The 21100-nt window shown below is 40.2% G+C and overlaps 1 protein-coding gene across 2 annotated transcripts in view; it reads left to right on the forward strand.

Annotated features, from left to right (window-relative positions):
• The window catches only part of NELL1 (neural EGFL like 1), a 731583-nt gene that overhangs the window by 365675 nt on the left and 344808 nt on the right, over positions 1–21100 (forward strand). For both annotated transcript variants that reach the window (XM_005869404.2, XM_005869405.2), the window contains exon 13: positions 922–1047. In XM_005869404.2, the coding sequence (XP_005869466.1) occupies positions 922–1047 (126 nt within the window). The remainder of the gene's footprint in view (positions 1–921; positions 1048–21100) is intronic.

Genomic DNA, 21100 nt, shown 5'->3' on the forward strand with positions numbered 1-21100 from the left:
GCAGTAGGTTCCTAACGGACCCATATGACAAGCTGATGAGGATTCTGGGACTCACAGTGGTTACGTGAAAGTCACAGGCTAGTAACTAACAGAACCAGAGCTAGAACTCACATTTTCTATCTTGGGTTCTCATGCTGGGTTTATATCTTTCCCTCTCTCTGGCCATCACACATAAGCAGTATGAGTAAAATGAACATAAAGTCATTTTTGAACACAACTTCCAAAAAAAACTAAACTCTGTATTTACATTTGTAGGCTATTTTAATTTTTATCCTGGAGTTTTATGAGAAAGCAGGTGGTGCTCTGACCTCCATTATAAAGAAAGTTTTTTTTTTTGCTGAATCAGACCATTGTTCTATCGTATGGGATAGATCTCCAGGTCAAGAGATGAAAGACATTAATTTGCATGAGACAATAGTTGCTATCTGTATTCACATTGCAACATGAGAGAAAGTGGCTGTACCATCACTTTGTAGCAGATGGATTAAAGCATGTCTTAGTAAGACACACAAGTGGGAGGGGATATATTCCCCTGATCTTGCTGATAACATCTATACCATGTGCAGTAGATACCTAATAAATATTAATTAGTATCAACTCACTGGACACAGAACTATTTGATTTTGGACATTAAATCAAGCTCCCTTGATGGTGAGAGATGAATAATATTACATTTAGTCTTTATATTTCTTGGGCTTTTAATTGTTGTGTTGCACCTTACATTTCTTTGTGAAATACTTTTTGCCCAAGATTGGATCTAATGCTCCAGCCAAATTTGCCTTAAACTTTTGTGTTTAATGCATCTTGCTTTTTCTCTTGGTTTCAATGAGCATTCACATCTTCTAATTTCATTGGAAGATGATTCCACTCTGGTTCAATAATTCGACTAACAGAATATTGCATCTTTTTTTTCTCTTTCAGATATCGATGAGTGTGCAGCTAAGATGCATTACTGTCATGCCAATACCGTGTGTGTCAACCTTCCTGGGTTATATCGCTGTGACTGTGTCCCGGGATACATTCGCGTGGATGACTTCTCTTGTACAGGTGAGCAGACATCAATCAGAAAGGATATATGTACCCCTATGTATATAGCAGCACAATTTACAATAGCTAAGATTTGGAAATCCTAAGTGCCCATCAGCAGATGAGTGGATTAAAAAACTGTGGTACATCTACACAATGGAATACTATGCTGCTATAAAAAGGAAGGAACTTTTACCATTTGTAACAGCATGGATGAAACTGGAGACGATATGCTAAGCGAAATAAGCCAGTCGGAGAAAGATAAATACCACATTATCTCACTCATATGTGGGATATAATAATCAACATAATTTGATGAACAAGAATAGATCCAGAGACAAATGGTAGGGGAGTGGGGGTTAGAGAGCAACCAAAGGACTTGTATGCTTGCATATTACCATAACCAATGGACACAGACACTGGGTCGGTGGGGGCTTGCCTGGGGTGGGAATGGCTGGGGAGGGGGTCAACTGGGGGAAAAGGAGACATATGTACAACTTTAGACAATATAAAAAGTAACTAAAAAAAAAAGAAGCTGATTCAACCCTTCTCTGCACCACATCTGTGTTGTTCCATTTAACATCAAGTGTACTAAGTACAATTTTTGCCTAAATTGTCTTTCTCTTGCATTATTTACCCTAACCTTTTGAGAAAAATAAGTGATTAAAAATTTTACCTGCAAAATTTAATTCCACTCCCTGTCTATCTGCCTGTGGATGTGAGCATGCATGCATGGGTGCATGATTTGAAGTTGAAGTCCCAGTTGCCTGTAGTAACACGGAGGGGCATAGAGACATCAGTGCTAAAATGTATCAAACTATTTTCCTTCCATCATAATGAAATGTTTTTGCATCTAAGAAAATGAACTTTGTTCCCCCATTGGGAAAGACTAGGATTAAATTTAAAGGAAAAGTAGGAGTACCTGGTAGGCAGGGATTGGGCATATGGGATCAAATCAAGACTTTTTATAGATAACTCATAGTTTCCTCCCTCTTCTCCCAGTATCACTGGGCTATCAGGACTAAAATGGGAATCCAGGGACTGTGTTGGTGCCTTTGTGACAGTAATGCTGGCTTTGTGGGGCATTTGGTTTAGATTCCAATATACTTTCAATCACATATATGGAGTCATGAACAATTGGTTAAGGGTGGGGGAAGATTTTGAGGCTTTCTTCTCTTGGTCAAATGTCTTTCAATGAGCAATCTGAAACCTATAAGAAAAGGGCCCGGTGAACACAAGATTTTAGTCATTTGTACCTTTTCCTGATTCTTGCATCTTTCTCTTTATCCTGAAAACATTGGCATATAAAAGCTGGATTCTTCACTGAGAATGGAATGCCACTCCTTTTTTCATATATTTTATTCTGAGTGACCTTTTGGGAAGAATAAAAAGTTGCACAAGTTAGGGAAGCAGCCACACCACTGGTGTGGTTCAGTTGACCTATGAACCAAGAAGGCATGGTTTGATTCCCTGTCAGAGCACATACCCAGGTTGTGGGCTTGATCCCCAGTAGGGGGTGTGCAGGAGGCAGCTGATCAATGATTCTCACTCAGCATTGATGTTTCTCTCTCTCCCTCTCCCTTCTTCTCTGAAATCAATAAAAAATATGTATATTTTTTAAAAGTTAGGGAAGCAATGTTTGTATGTCCAAATACCTTTGCCATAGATTGTTGTATATTTATAAGTTACTGTTCTTTAACTAAGAGGCTGGTGAGCTCATATTGATGGAGGTTTCTAATGGTCACAGAAGGCCAAATCTCATTTATCTTTTACATAATATAACTGAAGTTCCTGGAGGGAGTGAGGGAGGGAGGGAGGGAGGGAGGCTAGAGAGAGAGAGAGAGAGAGACTGTATACTAGTAAGCACAACATGCTGAGATCTAAACATTTTAAGGGGGCAAAAATCTTTTGGACCTGTAAACCAACACAATGTACAAATCTGTGTTGTTATAGATGACTACTCTCTGTTCTTAATAGTAAGTCAGTACCTTCACTTATTTTAATCCTAAAACTAGAAGGAATTGTGCATATCCTCCCAAGGCAGCGGCATCATATCCTATAACTCAATAAACCTTAATCCAGGCCCTGCTGTGTGGAAAGCCCTGTGGAAATTACAGCAGCATTCCAGCTCTACCCTTGTTTTTTTCTCTGAGGGAGGAAGGCAGGAGCTGCTGCTTGTTGCATGCCTACTAGGACAGGTGCTCTGTCTGGTGGAAAACGGATTATTTTAGGAACTAGCTCCAGAATTACTTTTGGAGAGGAAACTTTACCATCTGGAGTAAAACACAAGGGTGTGGGGATCCAAGCATTCCTGTCCCCCCACCTTTAAAAAGAGCAGGCCACTCTGGAGGAAAGTGTCTACACACGCATATGCATGCATACACTTTTTTTGTTTTGTTTTTACGTGTATATTTTGTCTGAGAGGGAACAGAACAGTTTGAACACAAGAGAGAAGAGCAAGAGGGTGGAAGAGGAACAGAAGGCTGGGTTCTCTGGAGGATGGAGGGGCAGTGAAGACCGCCCAGTGTAAGGAAACAGGCAAGGACTTTTAAGCGTAGGAATGTGTAATGAAGTCTTTGTATTGTTTTGCTATGTAGTATGCAATGCAAGTCTTCCTCATGACCCTCAAACCGCCAGCAACATCTCCCCAGCCTGCATAGTAGGTAAGACCCTCCCTCAGTAGAATGCAGGTTAAAGTGGTGAGCAGCAGAAATGGTATACATGTGAATAGGCTGTTGAGACCTCAGAGGCAGTGGTAACCATTCCTCTTACCCCCCCCAGCCCACCCCGCCCCCGCCAATATATACATATACACACATGCATTTCTATCACAACATCCTTCTTCCAGGAACTTCAGAGACCTTGATAAGGGCTTTGGATTTCATAAGTCATAGAATTGGGAGTAAGATCTTTTTCTTAAAAAAACACACAAACTGTTAGATCCCAGATTCCTTTCTACTCACTGCCCCATTTTCTGCTTCTATTCACAGCAAAACTTATTAATTTGCCTGTGGTTATTGTTCTTCTTGACATTTACTCCCCTCATACTCTCCTAAACCCTCTCCTGTAAGGCTACCATATCATCTCTCCAGAGACTACGTCTGTCAAGGTCACTGGGAACTCTATTTTTCCAAGTCTTTTGTGGTCTCTCAGCAGCATTTAGAAGAGCTGACCACACATTCCTCTTTTAAACACATCACTTTCTTGACTTTTGAGACATATTTTCTCCTGAGTTTCCTCCTATCTCACTGGTCACTCCTGCCCAGTATCCTTAGCAATTCCCCCCCTCTGTTGACATTTTAAAGGTTAGAATGCCATAAAGCTCTGTCATGGACCCATTCTCTGTCACCTATATATTATTTTTTTTCAACTTATCTTTATTGTTGAAAGCATTACGGATGTCCCCTTTGTTTTTTTCTTTTTCCCATTGACCCTCTCCACCCCACACCTGCCCCTCCTAGGCATACTTCACCATACTATTGTCTGTGTCCATGGGCTGTGTATATATGCATATAAGTTCCCCAGTTAATATCTACCCACCCACCCTTCCCCCTGAAATTCATCAGTCTTTGCCATGCTTCCATGTCTCTGGATATATTTTGTTCATCAGTTTATTTCATTCATTACATTCTGCATGTGAATGAGATCATGTGATACTTATCTTTCTCTGACTGGCTTATTTTGCTTAGCATCCATGCTGCTGCAAATGGTAAGAGTTCCTTCCGTTTTATAGCTGTGCAGTAGTTCACTGTGTAAATGTACTACAGCTTTTAAAAATATATATTTTTACTGATTCCAGAGAGGAAGGAAGAATGAGAGGCAGAAACAGTGATGAGGGAGAATCATCGATTAGCTGCCTCCTGCATGCCCCACACCTGGGATCCTTGCAAATGATAAGAGTTCCTTCCATTTTATAGCTGTGCAATATTTCATTGTGTAAATGTACCACAGCTTTTAAAAAAATATATATTTTTACTGATTCCAGAGAGGAAGAAGAAGGAGAGGCAGAAACAGTGATGAGGGAGAATCATTGATTAGCTGCCTCCTGCATGCCCCACACCTGGGATCCAGCCCACAACCCGGGCATATGCCCTGATAGGGAATCTAACCGAGACCTCCTTGTTCATAGGTGGACACTCAACCACTGAGTCACTCTGGCTGGGTGTACCACAGCTTTTTTATCCACTCATCTGCTGATGGGCACTTGGGCTGTTTCCAAATCTTAGCTATTGTAAATTGTGCTGCTATGAACATAGGGCTGCATATATTCTTTCTGATTGATGTTTCTGATTCCTTAGGATATATTCCTAGATGTGGGATCACTGGGTCAAATGAAAGTTCCATATTTAATTTTTTGAGAAACTCCATACTGTTTTCCACAGTGGCTGCACCAGTCTGCATTTCCACCAATAGTGTACTAGGGTTCCTTTTTCTCTACATCCTCACCAACACTTGTTATTTGTTGATTTGTTGATGACAGCCATTCTGACAGGTGTGAGATGCTATCTCATTGTCATTTTAATTTGTATCTCTCAGATGACTACAGTGACTGAGTATTTTTTCTATGTCTCTTGGCCTTCTGTATGTCCACTTTGGAGAAGTGTCTATTTAGGTCCTTTGCTCATTTTGTAATTGGATTGTTTGTCTTCTTATATTCTTTTTAGATGCCTTAATTCTATCCTAGGACTTAATAGCACTTTTGTCAATAACACTTAAATTTCTATCCAGTTTTAATCTTTCTGCTGAGCTTCTGAATCATAGATTCTACTTGCCATCTACACATAGCTATTTCATAGGCATTTTATGTTAAACATGTATCAGACAAAACACTTGATCTTTTTTCTCCCATATCTGCAAATCTCCTCTTCCACTTTTCTCCATCTCAGCGAATAAAAGCACCATCTACCCAGTTTTTGAGCCAAACAGCTAGGCATTATACTTGATTCCTTTTGTTCTCTTGCTCCTCCACTGTCAGACCACATACCAGTCTTGTTGACTCTGCTCTTCATCCCCTATCCTAAGTCAGCCCACTTCTGTCCATATCCTGTACCACCAACCTGCTGAGCAGCTGCAGTGGGCACCATTCTGCACTTTTTGCCCCAGTTTTCCTCCACTGTAACTTTCTTCACATAGCAGCTAGAGCAAACTTTTAAAGCAGAAGTTATACAAATCCACTTAAAACTCTCATATACTAGTAGTATCCCATTGCACAGAAATTAAATTCATTCTGCTTATTTTGATATAAAAATCTATATGGTTTTTCTTTTTACCTCTCTGACTTTATCTTGTACCATTTCCATCCCTGTCCATTATGGAGTGGCTACTCTGACTTTTAAGTTTTTTCCCCATTCAACAAACTTGTTCTACCCCAGAACCTTTGCATGAGCTTTTTCTCCTTCTTAAAAGATTTTTCCTCTTGATATCTGCTTTTCTTGTCATTCAGATATTAGCCTAAAAATGATCAGCTCAGAGAGGCTTTCTCTGATTAATATAATTAGGCACACATTTTTCTGTCTTATCACCTGATTTTAATTCTCTGGACAGTACTTATTACTATCTGAAATTTTATTATTTATATATGATCTTTTAAAAAATTGTGGCTTTCTTTGAGAATGTAAGCTCTGGGAAAAGGGCCCTTTTCTCTTTTATTCATTACTCTATCTTGGTTACTCAGAACATAAGCTGGCACAGAGCAGTGCTCAATAATATTTATTAAATGAAGGAATGAATAAAATCACTTGACCTGGGGCTCAATATTCCTTTCTGTAATTTTTTAAAATAAAATACTGTTTATATGTGCTATGCCTATAGGTTATTGTAAAAATAAAATTATATATGTGAAAATATTTCCCGTGGCACTTATCAGTCAGGATAGAATATTTTGCAGAAATAAACAACCCCAAATATGAGGGACTTAAAAGAAGAAGATTTTATTTCTAGGTCATGCATTATGCCTGTTATTGGTCAATAGGAAGGATGCTGATGCTCATCATTATTACTTTGGGCTACTAAATGCTAAAGTTATCAGTATTGTGAACATTGCTGGCCATCAAGACAGGGAAAAGAGAGCCTGGAGGGTCATGTGTCAGCCATTCAATGTTCTTACCAGGGAATGATATATATTCCTTCTACCCATAACTCATTGACTGGAGTCCCCAGTCCCCAGCCAACTACAAAGGAGTGAGAAAATGCAGTGCTACCTTGTGCCTAGAAGGGTAGAGAACTAGAGACATTTGGTAAATGGAGCTAAGGAATACAAAGTGACTGACACCGAATATTTTCTCAACAAATTTTGTTTCCTTTGACATGAGGAGCTGTTTATTAAAATAATCTTTTTTTCAACAGAAATTCACAATATGATGGGAAAATTCATCTAAAAAAATAATTATGGCCAAGACCGGTTTGGCTCAGTGGATAGAGCGTCGGCCTGCGGACTGAAAGGTCCCAGGTTCGATTCCGGTCAAGGGCATGTACCTTGGTTGCGGGCACATCCCCAGTGGGAGGTGTGCAGGAGGCAGCTGATCGATGTTTCTCTCTCGTCGATGTTTCTGACTCTCTATCTCTCTCCCTTCCTCTCTGCAAAAAATCAATAAAAATAAAAAAATAATAATTATGATATTAAGCACGTTGGACTAAGTACTATGATGGAAGTATAAGCCAAATGCATTAAGAAAATGTGCTTAGTTGGGGTGATGAGCACACAATACAGATGATATATGGTAGAATGGTATACTGGAAATTTATATAATTTTATTAGCCAATGTCACCCCAATAAATTCATTAAAATGGTAAACAAAGAAAAAGTTGCTTGATTGCCAGAATGGAGTGTTTGGACTGTGTTTTACAAGCCAAGAGGAGCTGATGGAGTTTCCCAAGGCACATGAGCATGCAGTGCCTGGAGGATGTTAGGATTTTACAGTTGGGACTATAGATGGGAATGAGGAGACCTTGAAGACAAGCATTCTCCCTGCAGTTATTTCTTTTCTAGACCAGATTCAAGGATCTCCCTTAGACACTTTCATGGTAAGCTAGAACTCTGACATTTACCCTGGGGTCCGGAAAATAAGTCTGTTTGGCCAATTGTGCTCTTTATTTTCTACAATAGAGTAGGCCCCCGCCTCTAATCTCTGTTATTTTTTTATCTGCAAAGAAGACTTCTTCCGTTAAGTGTAATAAATGAGGTGTATAATAGATGTCTGCTGCTGTGTCTTTTCAGTGTTTCATTTCCAGAAGACAATTTACTGGAAGTAATTGACAAGCCTGAAGGCACCCTTTGTTCACCCTGAGTTCCTGACATAGCATTTATTATTATTGACATTTCTTATTTCCAAAGATCATTCTCTTCTCTGTCCCAGATCAATTAGTATCTGCTGCCACCGGTTAGTTGGTTTTCCAAGTATGTCAAGATCATTCTTTCCCCTTTTTTTTGGTATGTCATTTAGCCTGACACTAACTTCTTTGAAGTCAATAGTCAGGTTGAAAATTCTATTTGTCCCAAAATTATTGAGCCTAGAATTAAAGAAGGTACATCAGCCTTGGTGATGCATTGATTTATTGAATAATTAATTCATGCATTAATTCACTCATCTACTCATTCATCATTTTATTCTTGTATCCAATGTACAATTATGAGAGTTAGGAAATATGACCACGGAGATTAGTGGGAAATGATCTTGGTAATCAGGGAGTTCAAGGTTCATGACGCAACTTCTTCAAATGAGAAAACTCTAATGTTCATTTACCATCAAAACTGTTCTAATGCTTACCAAATCAATCTCTTTTCAAAGTCTAACCCCTGTAGTCCTTGACAGAAAGAATTCCAAAATAGCTCTTCCCAATTCTGTGCACTGACAATAGCCCTTTTAGAAAAACCCCACCTGAGACAGTGAGTGCCAGGCAAGATGCTGGAGAGGAAAGGCAATGTGTCGAACAGAAAAGCAACTTGAGCTTTTTCCTAGTTAAAAAGTGAAAACAGCCCAGCCAGTGTTGCCTAGTGGTTGAGTGTTGACCTATGGGCCAGAAGGTCAGGGTTTGATTCCCATCAGGGCACATGTCGGATTGTGGGTCTGATCCCCAGTGTGGGGCATGCAGGAGGCAGCTGATCAATGATTCTCTCTCATCATTGATGTTTCTCTTTCCCACTCCCTCTCCTGTCCTCTCTGAAATCAATAAAAATATATTTTTATAGTTTTTTAAAAAAGGGAAAACAATCGTATTTCATGAGATAATGAAGTTCTGAGAGATCACATTGAGGATAATTATCTGGCTCTTAAAAAGTATGCTCTAATGTAATTACTTCTCCTGGGGGCTGGGGATTCCCTGTCATAACCATTTACTTTATATGAGGCTCTGTGCTTTTTGGTAGGAAAGTTTCCCTCGGCCTTTGAAAGGGTGAATCTAAAACGTTTGTTCCCAAACTCTGAGCGAGGTTTTGGCCTTGAGATATGCATGTGAGTCTAAATCATGTTCTCTCCCATAATATATCTCTGAGTTGCTCTTGCTCTGTTATGAATTTGGAAACAGAGGAGTGCCCGAAATCAAGTGTGTATGTGGGGTCTAATCTCTCCTCTATGCCTTTTGATTTCTGGAATGGTCAACCTACTTGATTTATTGGTCCCCGACTTGCATTTATCTCCATGTAAACTCTCATGTTTAGGCTGTTTGATAAGATGTTATCATTAGGCACTTGGGCAGCTTTCAAGGAGGATACTTGTGATTTACGACAAAAGCACACAGCAGTGAGACAGGTACTTGACAGTAATGGGTAAGCATTCATTTTTATGCCAAAAACTGCCCATGAAGGTAAGAAATAAAGTGAACAAGTGAGATAACAAATACCCCATGTGATTTTATTACCTTGCTAAAAGGATTTTTATTTTCTTGATATTGGCATGGGTGAAAGCTGGAAGTAAGTATATGTTTGAAATGCTCTGAGCAAACTTAAAGAGTTAGATATAATCGTCTATTAATTTAATGGTTTAAATTAAATACCTGTAATGAAAAGAGGTTAGGCAACAGAATAAAGACTTAGGAGTAAAAATGAGCTGTTAAAATTTTTAGATGAGTTCTCTGGAAAAGGCTTTCCTCCAAAAGTTGATGAAATACAGAACTCGTTCAAATATGAGATACCTGGTGCTTTCTCATTGAGCAGAGCCATTTAAGATGGAGCTAAAATAGCGCAGTCTCTATTTTGATGGAGCACAGTAGTAAATGAACCACTGAATACCCTTATCTTTCAAACACATAGCATGTAGACTACTTTTTTACTTTAGTGGAAAATACTATATCAAATGCTTTAGAATGCAAAAATCCTTTTTATTAAGGAGACCAGAAAACATGCATTGATATGTTGGTAAGAAAAGTAAAAATAAGACATGTACCTTCGGATATTTCAAAACCCAACTAGAAGATCCGATGATTGTTATGAGACATATGTCTTTGGTTTTGATTTCTTTGGCTGGTACATGCTTTTACTTTGTTCCTGATTTTATTTTTTTATCATCACCTGAGGATATGTTTATTGATTTGAGAGAGAGAGGAAAGGGAGGGGGAGAGAGAGAAAGAGAATAGGGGCCAGAGAGAGAGAGAAGAAAGAGAGAGGGAGAAAGAGAGATCGGTTGCCTCCCATACAATCCCAACCAGGGATCAAACTTGAAACCTACATATGTGCCCTTTTGGTGTATGAAATAACACTCCAAACAACTCAGCCACCTGGCCGGGGCTTGTTCCTCATTTTAGATAGTTGACTCTGTTACTCTCCTTCCCCTTCAGAGGAGGAAGGTGCCAGTTCCAAAAGCAGGATTCCAAAATCCTAAATCTTTAGGCCAGAGGTTTTCAACCTTCAACTTAGGTTACATTCATTGGGACACAAATGAACAAGCAGCAACAACAAAAGTGGACACCTGAGACCTGTCCCTTGAGATTTGGATTTTCTCTCTGTCTAGGGTTGTAACCTGGCTTCAGTGCTTTTGTTGAAATTTCCAGATGATTCTCATATGCTCTCAAGGTTTAGAGCCACTGCTTTTGTGGATCAGAGATGGTTGGAGAATGGAGAGAAAATCAGAGGACAGTCAGAGGGAAGAAGAATGACCCTCTATATTTAGGCAAGAAAAGAATGCCCTAGTGACCGGCTGGCATGGCTCAGTGGTTGAGTGTCAACCTATGAACCAGGAAATCACGGTTTGTTTCCTGGTCAGGGCACAAGCCCCACATTGGGTTTCGAACTCAATCCCCAATGTGAGGTGTGCAGAAGGCAGCCAATCAATGATTCTCTCTCATCATTGATGCTTCTACCTTCCCTCCATCTCCCTTCCTCTCTGAAATCAATAAAAATATATTTGAAACAAACAAAGAAAAAAGGATGCCCTGGAACTTACTGATGGTGGATACACAGGTCAGGAGGGACTGCAAGCAGAGACTGGGATGTGTCCAGGAGGAAGGGTCCTGCCTCCGAGTCTACCCTGTAGGATGTGTAGGTCTCTGGAGAGAGAAAGCCGGTGGGATGCCTGTGCAGGTGAGGCCTCATGGGGAGAGCCCTAATATCCTATTGGGACATGACTGCTGTGAAGCCTCCAAGCCTAAAGGTAACTGGGACAATTCCATGCTGACCTGTGTGTTTCTTGGGCCAAGGACCAGAGACTGCTCTCTCTGTGCCAGTGTCTTGTCATTTGGGATCCTCTGCAGCCATGACATAGCCTGATGGAAGCAGGGTGTCCTGCAAATGAAATCTTGTGGATTATCCAAATCCTTAGGATATTTTCTCATTAAAGAGGCTAGTTTTTTAAAAATATATTTTTATTGATTTCAGAGAGGAAAAGAAAGAGAGAGAGAGAGAGAGAGAGAGAGAGAGAGATATCAATGATGAGAGATAATCATTGATCGGCTGCCTCCTGCACTCACCCCACTGGGGATCGAGCCTACAACTTGGGCTTGTGCCCTTGACTGGAATTGAACCCAGGACCATTCATTTTGCAAGCTAATGCTCTACCCACTGAGCCAAACCAGCTAGGTTGAGACTACTTATATTTTTAAACCCAAGCAGGTGGTTATATTAAAAATATGGCATTGATTGGAGGAGGCAGACATCATCCCTGCTTTTCAGTGTGAGGGGACAATTTTTGTTTCAGCCAGAGTGTGTGGTACTAAAGGCTAAGTCACAGCTGCCCAGGCTGAGTGGCTTACAATGAGGGGGAGGCAAGCGAATGAAGACACACCCTGTGATGCTTTGCTTGGCCTTAAGCAAAGACTCCCCCTTTTTTAAAAAACAAGTTGGAGTAGTTCACAACTTTGGAGCTAAGCCCAGGAGGGAGTCCAGAGAGCAGTGCCCCTAGTCCTCTATCTATTTTCAGGATTTAGAGAACCGACAAGTCATAAAATACCACAAACATATTACGCTTGCCTCTCAAAGCTACTGAAGTTTTGAATTTACTCCACTACTGTTTGAATAGGATATATTCCATCTCTTCTCTCATCTCTTATTTCCTCTTGACTCTACTCTTGGGTGTGTTAATCTAGCTTTCCCCCTGGAATCTTATTTCCTTTACCTTTTACATTAGCTTTATTTATGTGTGTGCATTTTTCCTGATGACCAAAACCCACAGTGTTGAGTTAAATAGGAGGGTAAAAAATGCCATAAAACAGAAAATGAGAGGTGTTGACAAGGCTGGGGAGAAATTGGAACCTTTGTCCACTGTCAGTGGGACTGTAAAATGGTGTACCTGTTTGCAAAACCAGTTTGGCATTTCCTCAAAAAGTTAAAAATAGATTAAAAGTCACATGATCCAGCAGTTTTACTTCTGGATGTGTATCCATAATAATTTAAAGCAGAGCCTTGAAGAGGTGTTTGAATATCCATGTTGATAATGGCATTATTTTACAATAGCTAAAATATGGAAGCAACCAAAGTGTCCCTTGACAAATCAATGTGGTATATACATGCAATGGAATATTATTCAGCCTTGAAAAGGAAGGGAATTCTGACACATGCCACAACAGGGATGAACCACAGATAACATTATACTAAGTGATATAAGGCAATCACAAAAAGACAAATACTGTGTGATTCTATTTACATGTGATACCTAGGGTAGTTAAATTCATAGAGACAAAAAGTGAAATGGTGTTTGCCACAGATGTGGGGAGGGAAATTACTGTTTAATTAATTGTTTCAGTTTTACAAGATGAAAAGAGTTCTGGTGATGATTTCACAATAATATGAATGTAGGTAATACCACTGAACTTGAAATGGTTAAGATGGTTAAGTTTATGTTATTTACTACCACAATAAAAAAAATTGTGGTAAAGATCAGGAAAAGATCTCTTCCTATTAGTAGGCCAAATATAGAAATAATTTACACAGTTTTCCTTGCTTCCTACCACATATTGGGCATCAACTTATATGATAGCTCTGGTAGTGATTTATCCCTTCATTATTTTATTGATTCACTCATTAAACATATAACAGATTGATAAATCTAAGCATCAGGTATTAGGTATTATTCTAGATGTCAGCAATACATCAGTGAATAAAACAGACAAAACTTTACTATCATTGGAGCTTATTTTTTAGTTGAGGGGAGTCAACAGTAGAAAGTGTGCCAGAAGGTAGTAACTATGGAAAGCAATAGAGTGAGGGAAGGGAAATGGGTGAAATTTTATCTGGGGGTCTGGAAAGATCTTACTGATAAGGGGTATATAAGTGAAGACAGGAGAGGAGCGAAGGAGCAAGTCCTGCTAGTTCTAAAATAAGTGCTCTAGGCTGTAGGAACAGGAAATGGACAGACTAGCCATCTACTGAATGACTCAGAAATAGATAATGAGCTTACTAAATGAATGAACTCTGACCTTTCCTTCTCTACCTTACACGTGTCTCTAGTATATTCTGGTGGAATAAAGGATATGGGTCTCATGGCCATCATATGCATCAGAGACTTCTTTCACACAGTCTGGGTCATGGCTGTCTTGCTACGAGTTAGAGATGATAGAAGTTAAGCTATGGGATACATGGTATGTGATTATATTTTCCTTTAAATGGAAAGGAAAGCTTTAATGGCCTCAGCCATTACTGGGACAATACCCCTTTTCAAAGAAGAACAGAGTTCAGGAAGGGGTACTTGGAACATAGCATGTAGGAAATTCAGCACCCAAGTCCCATTATGGTTAACAAGGCCTCCACATTTAATTTTACAGGGAAATGTGACAACTGGAGAGTCAGGGCTAAAAAATATCCCTAAGCAACCAGGGACCTGAAAGAGCCTTGCTTTTTCCTTTATTTTTACATCTGTGGTTTTCCATTTTCCCTGCTGTTGATAAATAATTCAGAAAAGAAAAGAATGCTCCAGCCCTGGCTTTGAATGCAGAGGACAAATACATTATGCCATTGGTCTCCAAACACCCACAGGCTTTTGGCAAGAAGGTCAGTATTTTGTATTTTGTGGGCAGCATGTCTTCTGGGCTTTGTAATCAGTTGGCTTTGTTCTTTTAGCTAGAAGAAAGGTGAGGACTGGGTGTATGAGATGCACAGAACTAAGGCTGTCACATTGTCATAGTCCCTAAGTGGCTTGCTCAGCAAGATATTATAGATAGACTGGTGGACTTGGGTAAGCTGTGCAGGTTGGCTCAGAGAAATGGTTATTTGAGAACCCATGGTGACATCAGGTGATTGTCTTGCAACCCAAGCAGACATGGTCTATAGTACCACCCTGAGCATCACGGAACCAGTGCATGCTGGCAGGGGAGGAGGGATGCCAGGTTGGAATTTTCCTCCTGCAGCTAGGATGTGCATACTCACCCAACTACAGTACCTATTTATTCACTTCTGAAAGTCATCTCTAATACAAAATAAAGTCCAAAGCTGGCTTCTGTGGATGATTAATTGTTTGGATGATTTATGTTTAGAAACAATGGTACTATCCATATATTAAGCACATAATTTGGGTCAACATTCACAATAAATGCTCATTATTAGTTTGCCAAAGGGAATTTAGTAGAGAGAAAGCATTTGATATGGGTTACTAGAGACTTATTTTAATCCAGACTAACAGATTACATGCCCTTGGGTAAGTAATTTTATTTCTTTGGGCTTCAGTTTGATCATCTGCAACAGGAGAATATTAGATTATAAATATACCTTCAGAGGGCCCATTAAACTCTTAACTCTTTGAAGCTGAGAATCATCACCTTTCATCTCTTTATCCACAGTACCTGCCATGATAGGCACCAATTTTTTCTTTCTTTTTCTTTTTTTTTTTTTTGCTTAAATTTATGTCTATAATCATGTGGAACATTGCAATTGCCATTTTGTTTGATTTGTAAAACTTTATTTTAAAGGTGCCTTTTAGTTTTATATTTAAAACTCTTTAACAGATGGTTTCAAACAATGTGTGACCATCATACCAACATACTCCTTTGCTAGTGTTTGCTGCACTGAATATTTCATGTAACTTCTGCATATTGACTTGGGCCATATGATGTTTTATTAACCACTATTGACTTGTGACCTGGAGTTAGCATACAAGTGATGGAAGAGCCTTCCTTTGCCATCAGGGGATTTCTGGGAAGGAACGCTAGAGAGACAGGTTCAGGGTGGACAGCTGGTCTCCCCTTTGAAGTTCTTTCATGCCTGGTTTTGTAAATACTTTTGAATGCTTGTTGGCAAATGTCACCCCTCTGATAGTCACTCTGCTTTTTGTTTAAACAGGTGCCAAAAATAAGCCAAAGCAGCAAGGCAAGGCTTGTGGTGTAGTGATAGTGGGTGCCCATGGTGCCTTTCCTCTGGGAGTGGCTTGGTGGGTTGGGGAGAGGAGGTGAAAAGAGGTGATGGAGGATCATGAACAGAGTAGAAGCGAAATATCAGAAGACCTACATTCAAGTATCAGATTTGACTGTTGCTGGTTTTATGACTTTGGACAAAATGCTCTACATAAGTGTCCCCTTTGTACTTTGGTGCAGTGAGGATGGCAGACTCTGTCTTAAGGTCTCTGAAAATCTATGATTCTAAGTGCTGTGAGTGATCAAGAGGGCCAGAGGAGAGGCAGCGCTTCAGGCTGTGATGGCCAAAGAAAGCTTCTTTGAATTTGTAGCTGTGGAGCTGCCAAATGGGATTTTATTATTGGTCCTGTGATGAGAGACTTCTCCGGGTATGTTAACTTCATTGGCCATGAGAGCCCTTGAAAGTGAAGAGAGAAGGCAAGTTAGGTGGGCCTATCTTTAGGTGCATAGTTCTATCTGCAAATTAACATGGACCAACTGATACCCTGGAACATGATTCAGTCTGATTGGTGTGCCCTACTCTTACAGAGGAGAGAGGAATAGGCCTGGAGTAAAGAAAGCAATGAAATCTGCTCCCTCCTTAGAAGGTGAATTCACTCATAAGTGCAGAGAAATACAGAACTGAATTACATTCGAGATAGGGATTGAGTCATCCTGATACAAAGTAGAGAGAAAGATGCATCAGGCCAGTGTTCTTGGGGAGAACTCCAGGTAGAGGCCTTGGGTGGGGGAGGAGGAAGAAGCATCCTTAAAAGTGACAATAAAGCCTGACCAGTGTGGCTCAATGGTTGAATGTCTACCCATGAACCAGGAGGTCATGCATGGTTTGAATCCTGGTCAGGGCACATACCCAAGTTTCAGGCTTGATCCCCAATAGGGGGTGTGCAGGAGGCAGCAATCAATGATTCTTATCATTGATGTTTCTATCTCTCCCTCTCCCTTCTTCTCTGAAATCAACAAAAATATATTTTTTTTAAAAGTGGCAATAAAATAAAGCCATTATAAAATGGAAATAAAAGGAGGAAAAAGAGGGTGGTCAGTAGTATTTCTAGAGGATCAGAGGGAGGCTCAGGAGGGTGCAGATGTTATATTTGACAATAGGAGAGCCAATGGCCATATTCCAAGAACAGAATCATTGCTGTCTCCAATAAAGGATTTTAAAAGAGATATTTTGATAGAAACTTGCACAGCTGTCAGAGTTTGGAGGATTTTGACACTCAAGCGCTTACAAAGAATTGTTGAGAAACCTGAAAGGGATAGCAAGGTCAAGTGAAAGATAAATTTGACCACCTCAAACTGAATTTTAAGATGAAGAATATTTGAAAGCTCCATGGGAGAAATAGATTAAAGACACATAAGAGGAAGGTGTCATTGTGGGTGGACAGGGTACGGATGGAGGAATTGGCCTTGTAGAAGAGGGTGGGATCCTTTTATTCTAAGGTTGGAGGGAAGGGTCAGACGGAAGAGGCAGGGAGAGGGTCTAGTGTGAAAGCCAGGTAGCCAGGTAAACTTGTAGAGACCCATGTTCAGGAATGCACTAACTCCATCTTTTTCTATAGAAACATTAGGTTTTCCCCCTGGGGGGACCTTTGAAATATATTCTACACTTATTGCTCTGTCACATTTTCAACACTTTGTTTTGTGAAGGTGTTTTGCTCTCTGAGGGTGGGGAGAACCTGATGGCATTGGTAAGCAACTAAATCTGGGGTTGCAAGCTCTGCACGAATGGCATTTAATTCTTATTCCTTCAGTGCTCTCGGGGAAATCTCATAATTGCTCTCTCAGTCTCCCCATCTGCAAAACTGGTATAAAACCACCCTTCTCCTCCCTGGGGCCTGAGGGGGATTACTAAGTTAATGTTTTATAAATCACCGGAAAGATTCTAAATGCAAAGTGCTGTCATTACCCACCTACTAGATATGATGGCACTCATAATGACATATTTATTACCTCATGTTCATTTCCATGGCAGTAGGCTGTGCATTTGTAAAGAGATGATGATTTCTCTGCTAGGGCAAGAGCAGAGGCAGCCCATCTATCACCCAAGACACATCAGCAGGAAAACATAAAGCGAATATATGGTTTGTTGTGACCTAAATGTTGTTTTGGCTGTAGAGCCTATTGTGAAATTTTCTCTTAAAAACAAAAATCTGCCCCCTACCTTGCTGGAAAAATATTTAAAATAAAATGCGACAAGAATGCTTCTAGGGACATGCTGGGTTGGTGCTGTTGAAATATGAAATTTGAAATCCAACTGTGACTAGGCATGCTTTATCAGAGTGCTTAACAACTTTAAAAATCACATTCAAACAACAGTAAAGTCAAGGATCTTTCCAATTGTAATTAGGAAGCTGTGATCAGTTCTGTTTGAAAGGAGGCCCGATGGAGGAGTCCTTCCTCTTTGCAAGGCATCCATGCAAGTTCCCTTTTGTGTGGCCTTGAGTCAGGGTTTTTGGATTGCTAGCGATCCCAGCATGTAGCTCATTATGTTCAAGGAAATATTGGACTCTATTTTTTAACTTATCTTTATTGTTGAAAGTATTACCGATGTCCCCCTTTTTTCCCCATTGACCCTCTCCATCTTCCCCCCTCCCCAACCCTCAAGGCCTTCACCACACTACTATTTGTGTCCATGGGTTATGCCTGTAAGTTAATCTCCACCCCCACTCCCCTTTCCTCTGAGATTCCTCAGCCTGTTCCATGCTTCTATGTCTCTGGATCTATTTTGTTCATCAGTTTATTTTGTTCATTAGATTCTACATATGAGTGAGATCATGTGATACTTGCCTTTCTCTGACTGGCTTATTTTGCTTAGCATAATACTCTCCAGGACTCTATTTCTGTTAAGTCAACTAATGATTGTGCAGTTTGTCATGAGTATCCTCTTTAGAGTACTTTTGTAAGAGTATCAGCAGCGGGGATATTGAGGGTTTAGTGAGTGCTATCCTCTGGGTAATGCAGAGTGTCTTCGACAGAGCTAGAACAGAACAAGTTCCTCCTACATGCATCACTAAAGTAGGGGAGAGCGTCTTCTTCTTAGATTAAGAGTTTGATCTTTTCTCATACATTCTCTCAGTTGCTTTTTTCTAAATATGCCATCATGACCAGTGAGGCCTGAAATGGTACCATGAGTCCAGTGACTCAGGGCCACTGCACTTTCTGTTCCCTCTGCCTGGAATGTTCTTTTCCCCTACCCCCCTCCCGCCCCCCCTTGTCCACCCACATCTGCCTGGCTTGTTCCCTTGCTTATGTCAGGCCTCTTAACAAAAGTCTCCATGTCAGTGAGACTTCCCTGGCCACCTTTCTAAAATTTCAGACCCTCCTGACACTTCCTTTCTCCCTTCTCAGTTTTATTTTTTCCTCCTTGAAATGTATTACTACCTACCATGCCATAAATTTCACTCACTTACCTTAATTATGGCCTGGTTCTCCCTGTAGGATGGCTCCATGAGGCCAAGGATTTTTGTCATTTTTCTTCTGTGCCATATGTTAGCATCTAGAACAGTGCCTGGTATATAGTAGGTACTTAATAAATATGTGTTCACTTTGTAGGTGACCAACAAATATTCTGTGTATTGGGCACTACAGTAGATGCTAAAGATACAGTTATTGCAAATAACAAATGCAACTGTAAGTAGACTAAACAGTATGGGGAGTTACTAGCTCATGTACACATCCATCCAGAGGTCAAGCAGTTTTGAGGACACAGAAACACAAGGATGTCACCAAGGACCTGATTCTTTCTCTTTTGCCCATCTCTCTGCTCTGACTGCCACAGTTTGAGCATTGTGCTAAGACTCCTTGTGATTCCAGGGTGGGTGCCAATAGCAACGTCCTCTTTCACGTCTGGGGAGACAGGATGGTTTTTTAGAAATTCTGTCAGAAGTACTAGAAAGCTCTTCCCCAGAAAGTCCCAGCTCATATCTCCACTCCCAGAACCAAGCATTGTGGTGATTAGCTTAGCTTTAGTCAGTGCTCCAGCTCAAGAGCCTAGGGTGGACTTGGTGTCTCCCAAAGCACCAGAGTTTTGTGTGTGTGTACGTGTGTGTGTACGTGTGTGTGTGTGTGTGTGTGTGTGTGTGAGTGAATGGGATTGTGGTATGGGTCCCCTAATGAAAATCAAGTTATTGATAAAAAGAAAAACAAATGGATAAGAGAGAACTGCAAAGCACTCTCAAATAGGAAAGATCACTTGCTTCACAAGCCCAAGGTCTTCTGAAGGAATTAAGTATGCAATTAGACGCAGGTGCGTTGTGCTAAAATGGGAACATGGATGTGTGGGTTTAATGAGATCACATTTGTAAGGCACTGGAACTGTTGGACACGTTGGAGTGTAATAATTGCTGTTAAATTGCTTTCATTGTTATTAATTTAATACACAGAAGCCTTGGGAGGGTGTTATGATGTTCATCTCTTTTGCCCATCACCAACTTTGGACTAGCATTTGGCCACAGTGCTGAAAGTCTGGTTAATTAACCTAAGGCATTTGCTTCAGATCATAAAGCTTTTGCATGGTAAAAATTGTTCATTTATTTATTTCTTGTTTAGGTCATGAGTCTAAAAAAGAGAAAGAAGAATTGCTTAGATTCACATTTATAAGCATGTTGCCAGCTCTTTAGTGGAAGCCTTTTCCTCAGAGTTATATAAGTGCTGAATTGGAGACTCTTAAGTTACAAGGGAGATTAGTGGTCATAAAACTATCATCATTTTATGAATGAAAAACTGAGGCCCAAAGAAATTAATTTACTCTAAGATTACACAGGTAGTTAGTGACAGAACTGCTTTTAAACCCAGATCATCAGTCTCTGATTGAATTTTTTCTAGATTATATGTCAGAATTTTCTTTGTTATTGACTTTGGGGAAAATACATGAACAGCTATTTTTATAGGCCCCCACAGAGTAGCTCCTATGACCAAGAGAGCAAGAAACCAAGCACTTTGGAAAACGTTAACTTTCACAGATGAAAAATGGTTAATGTTATCATTTTGAGAAATTGGGGACTCACTTTTATTTCATCTCGTGCCCACACACAAGGCTTTTGCAGGGAAAAATATTGCTTGATTAAACCAACTGATCTGGAAAATCAAAGTTGAAATCTGAAAGCTCAAAAGAATTTTAAAAAAGAATCTCTCTACATAACTTTTAATCCTCGATATTAGTTAATTGTTCTTTCAGGACACCATCTGAAGCTAGTCTCTCCCCTCCCCCCCCCCCCCCCCCCCCGCCCCCACCTTGTGCCCTTTGGGAAGGACATACCGTTGAGTTGACATTTCTAGTGGTGTTTTCTCCTTCTGCCTCCTCATC

The sequence above is a fragment of the Myotis brandtii genome, unplaced genomic scaffold (assembly GCF_000412655.1).
Source record: "Myotis brandtii unplaced genomic scaffold, ASM41265v1 scaffold293, whole genome shotgun sequence".
In the NCBI taxonomy this organism is placed as follows: Eukaryota; Metazoa; Chordata; class Mammalia; order Chiroptera; family Vespertilionidae; genus Myotis; species Myotis brandtii.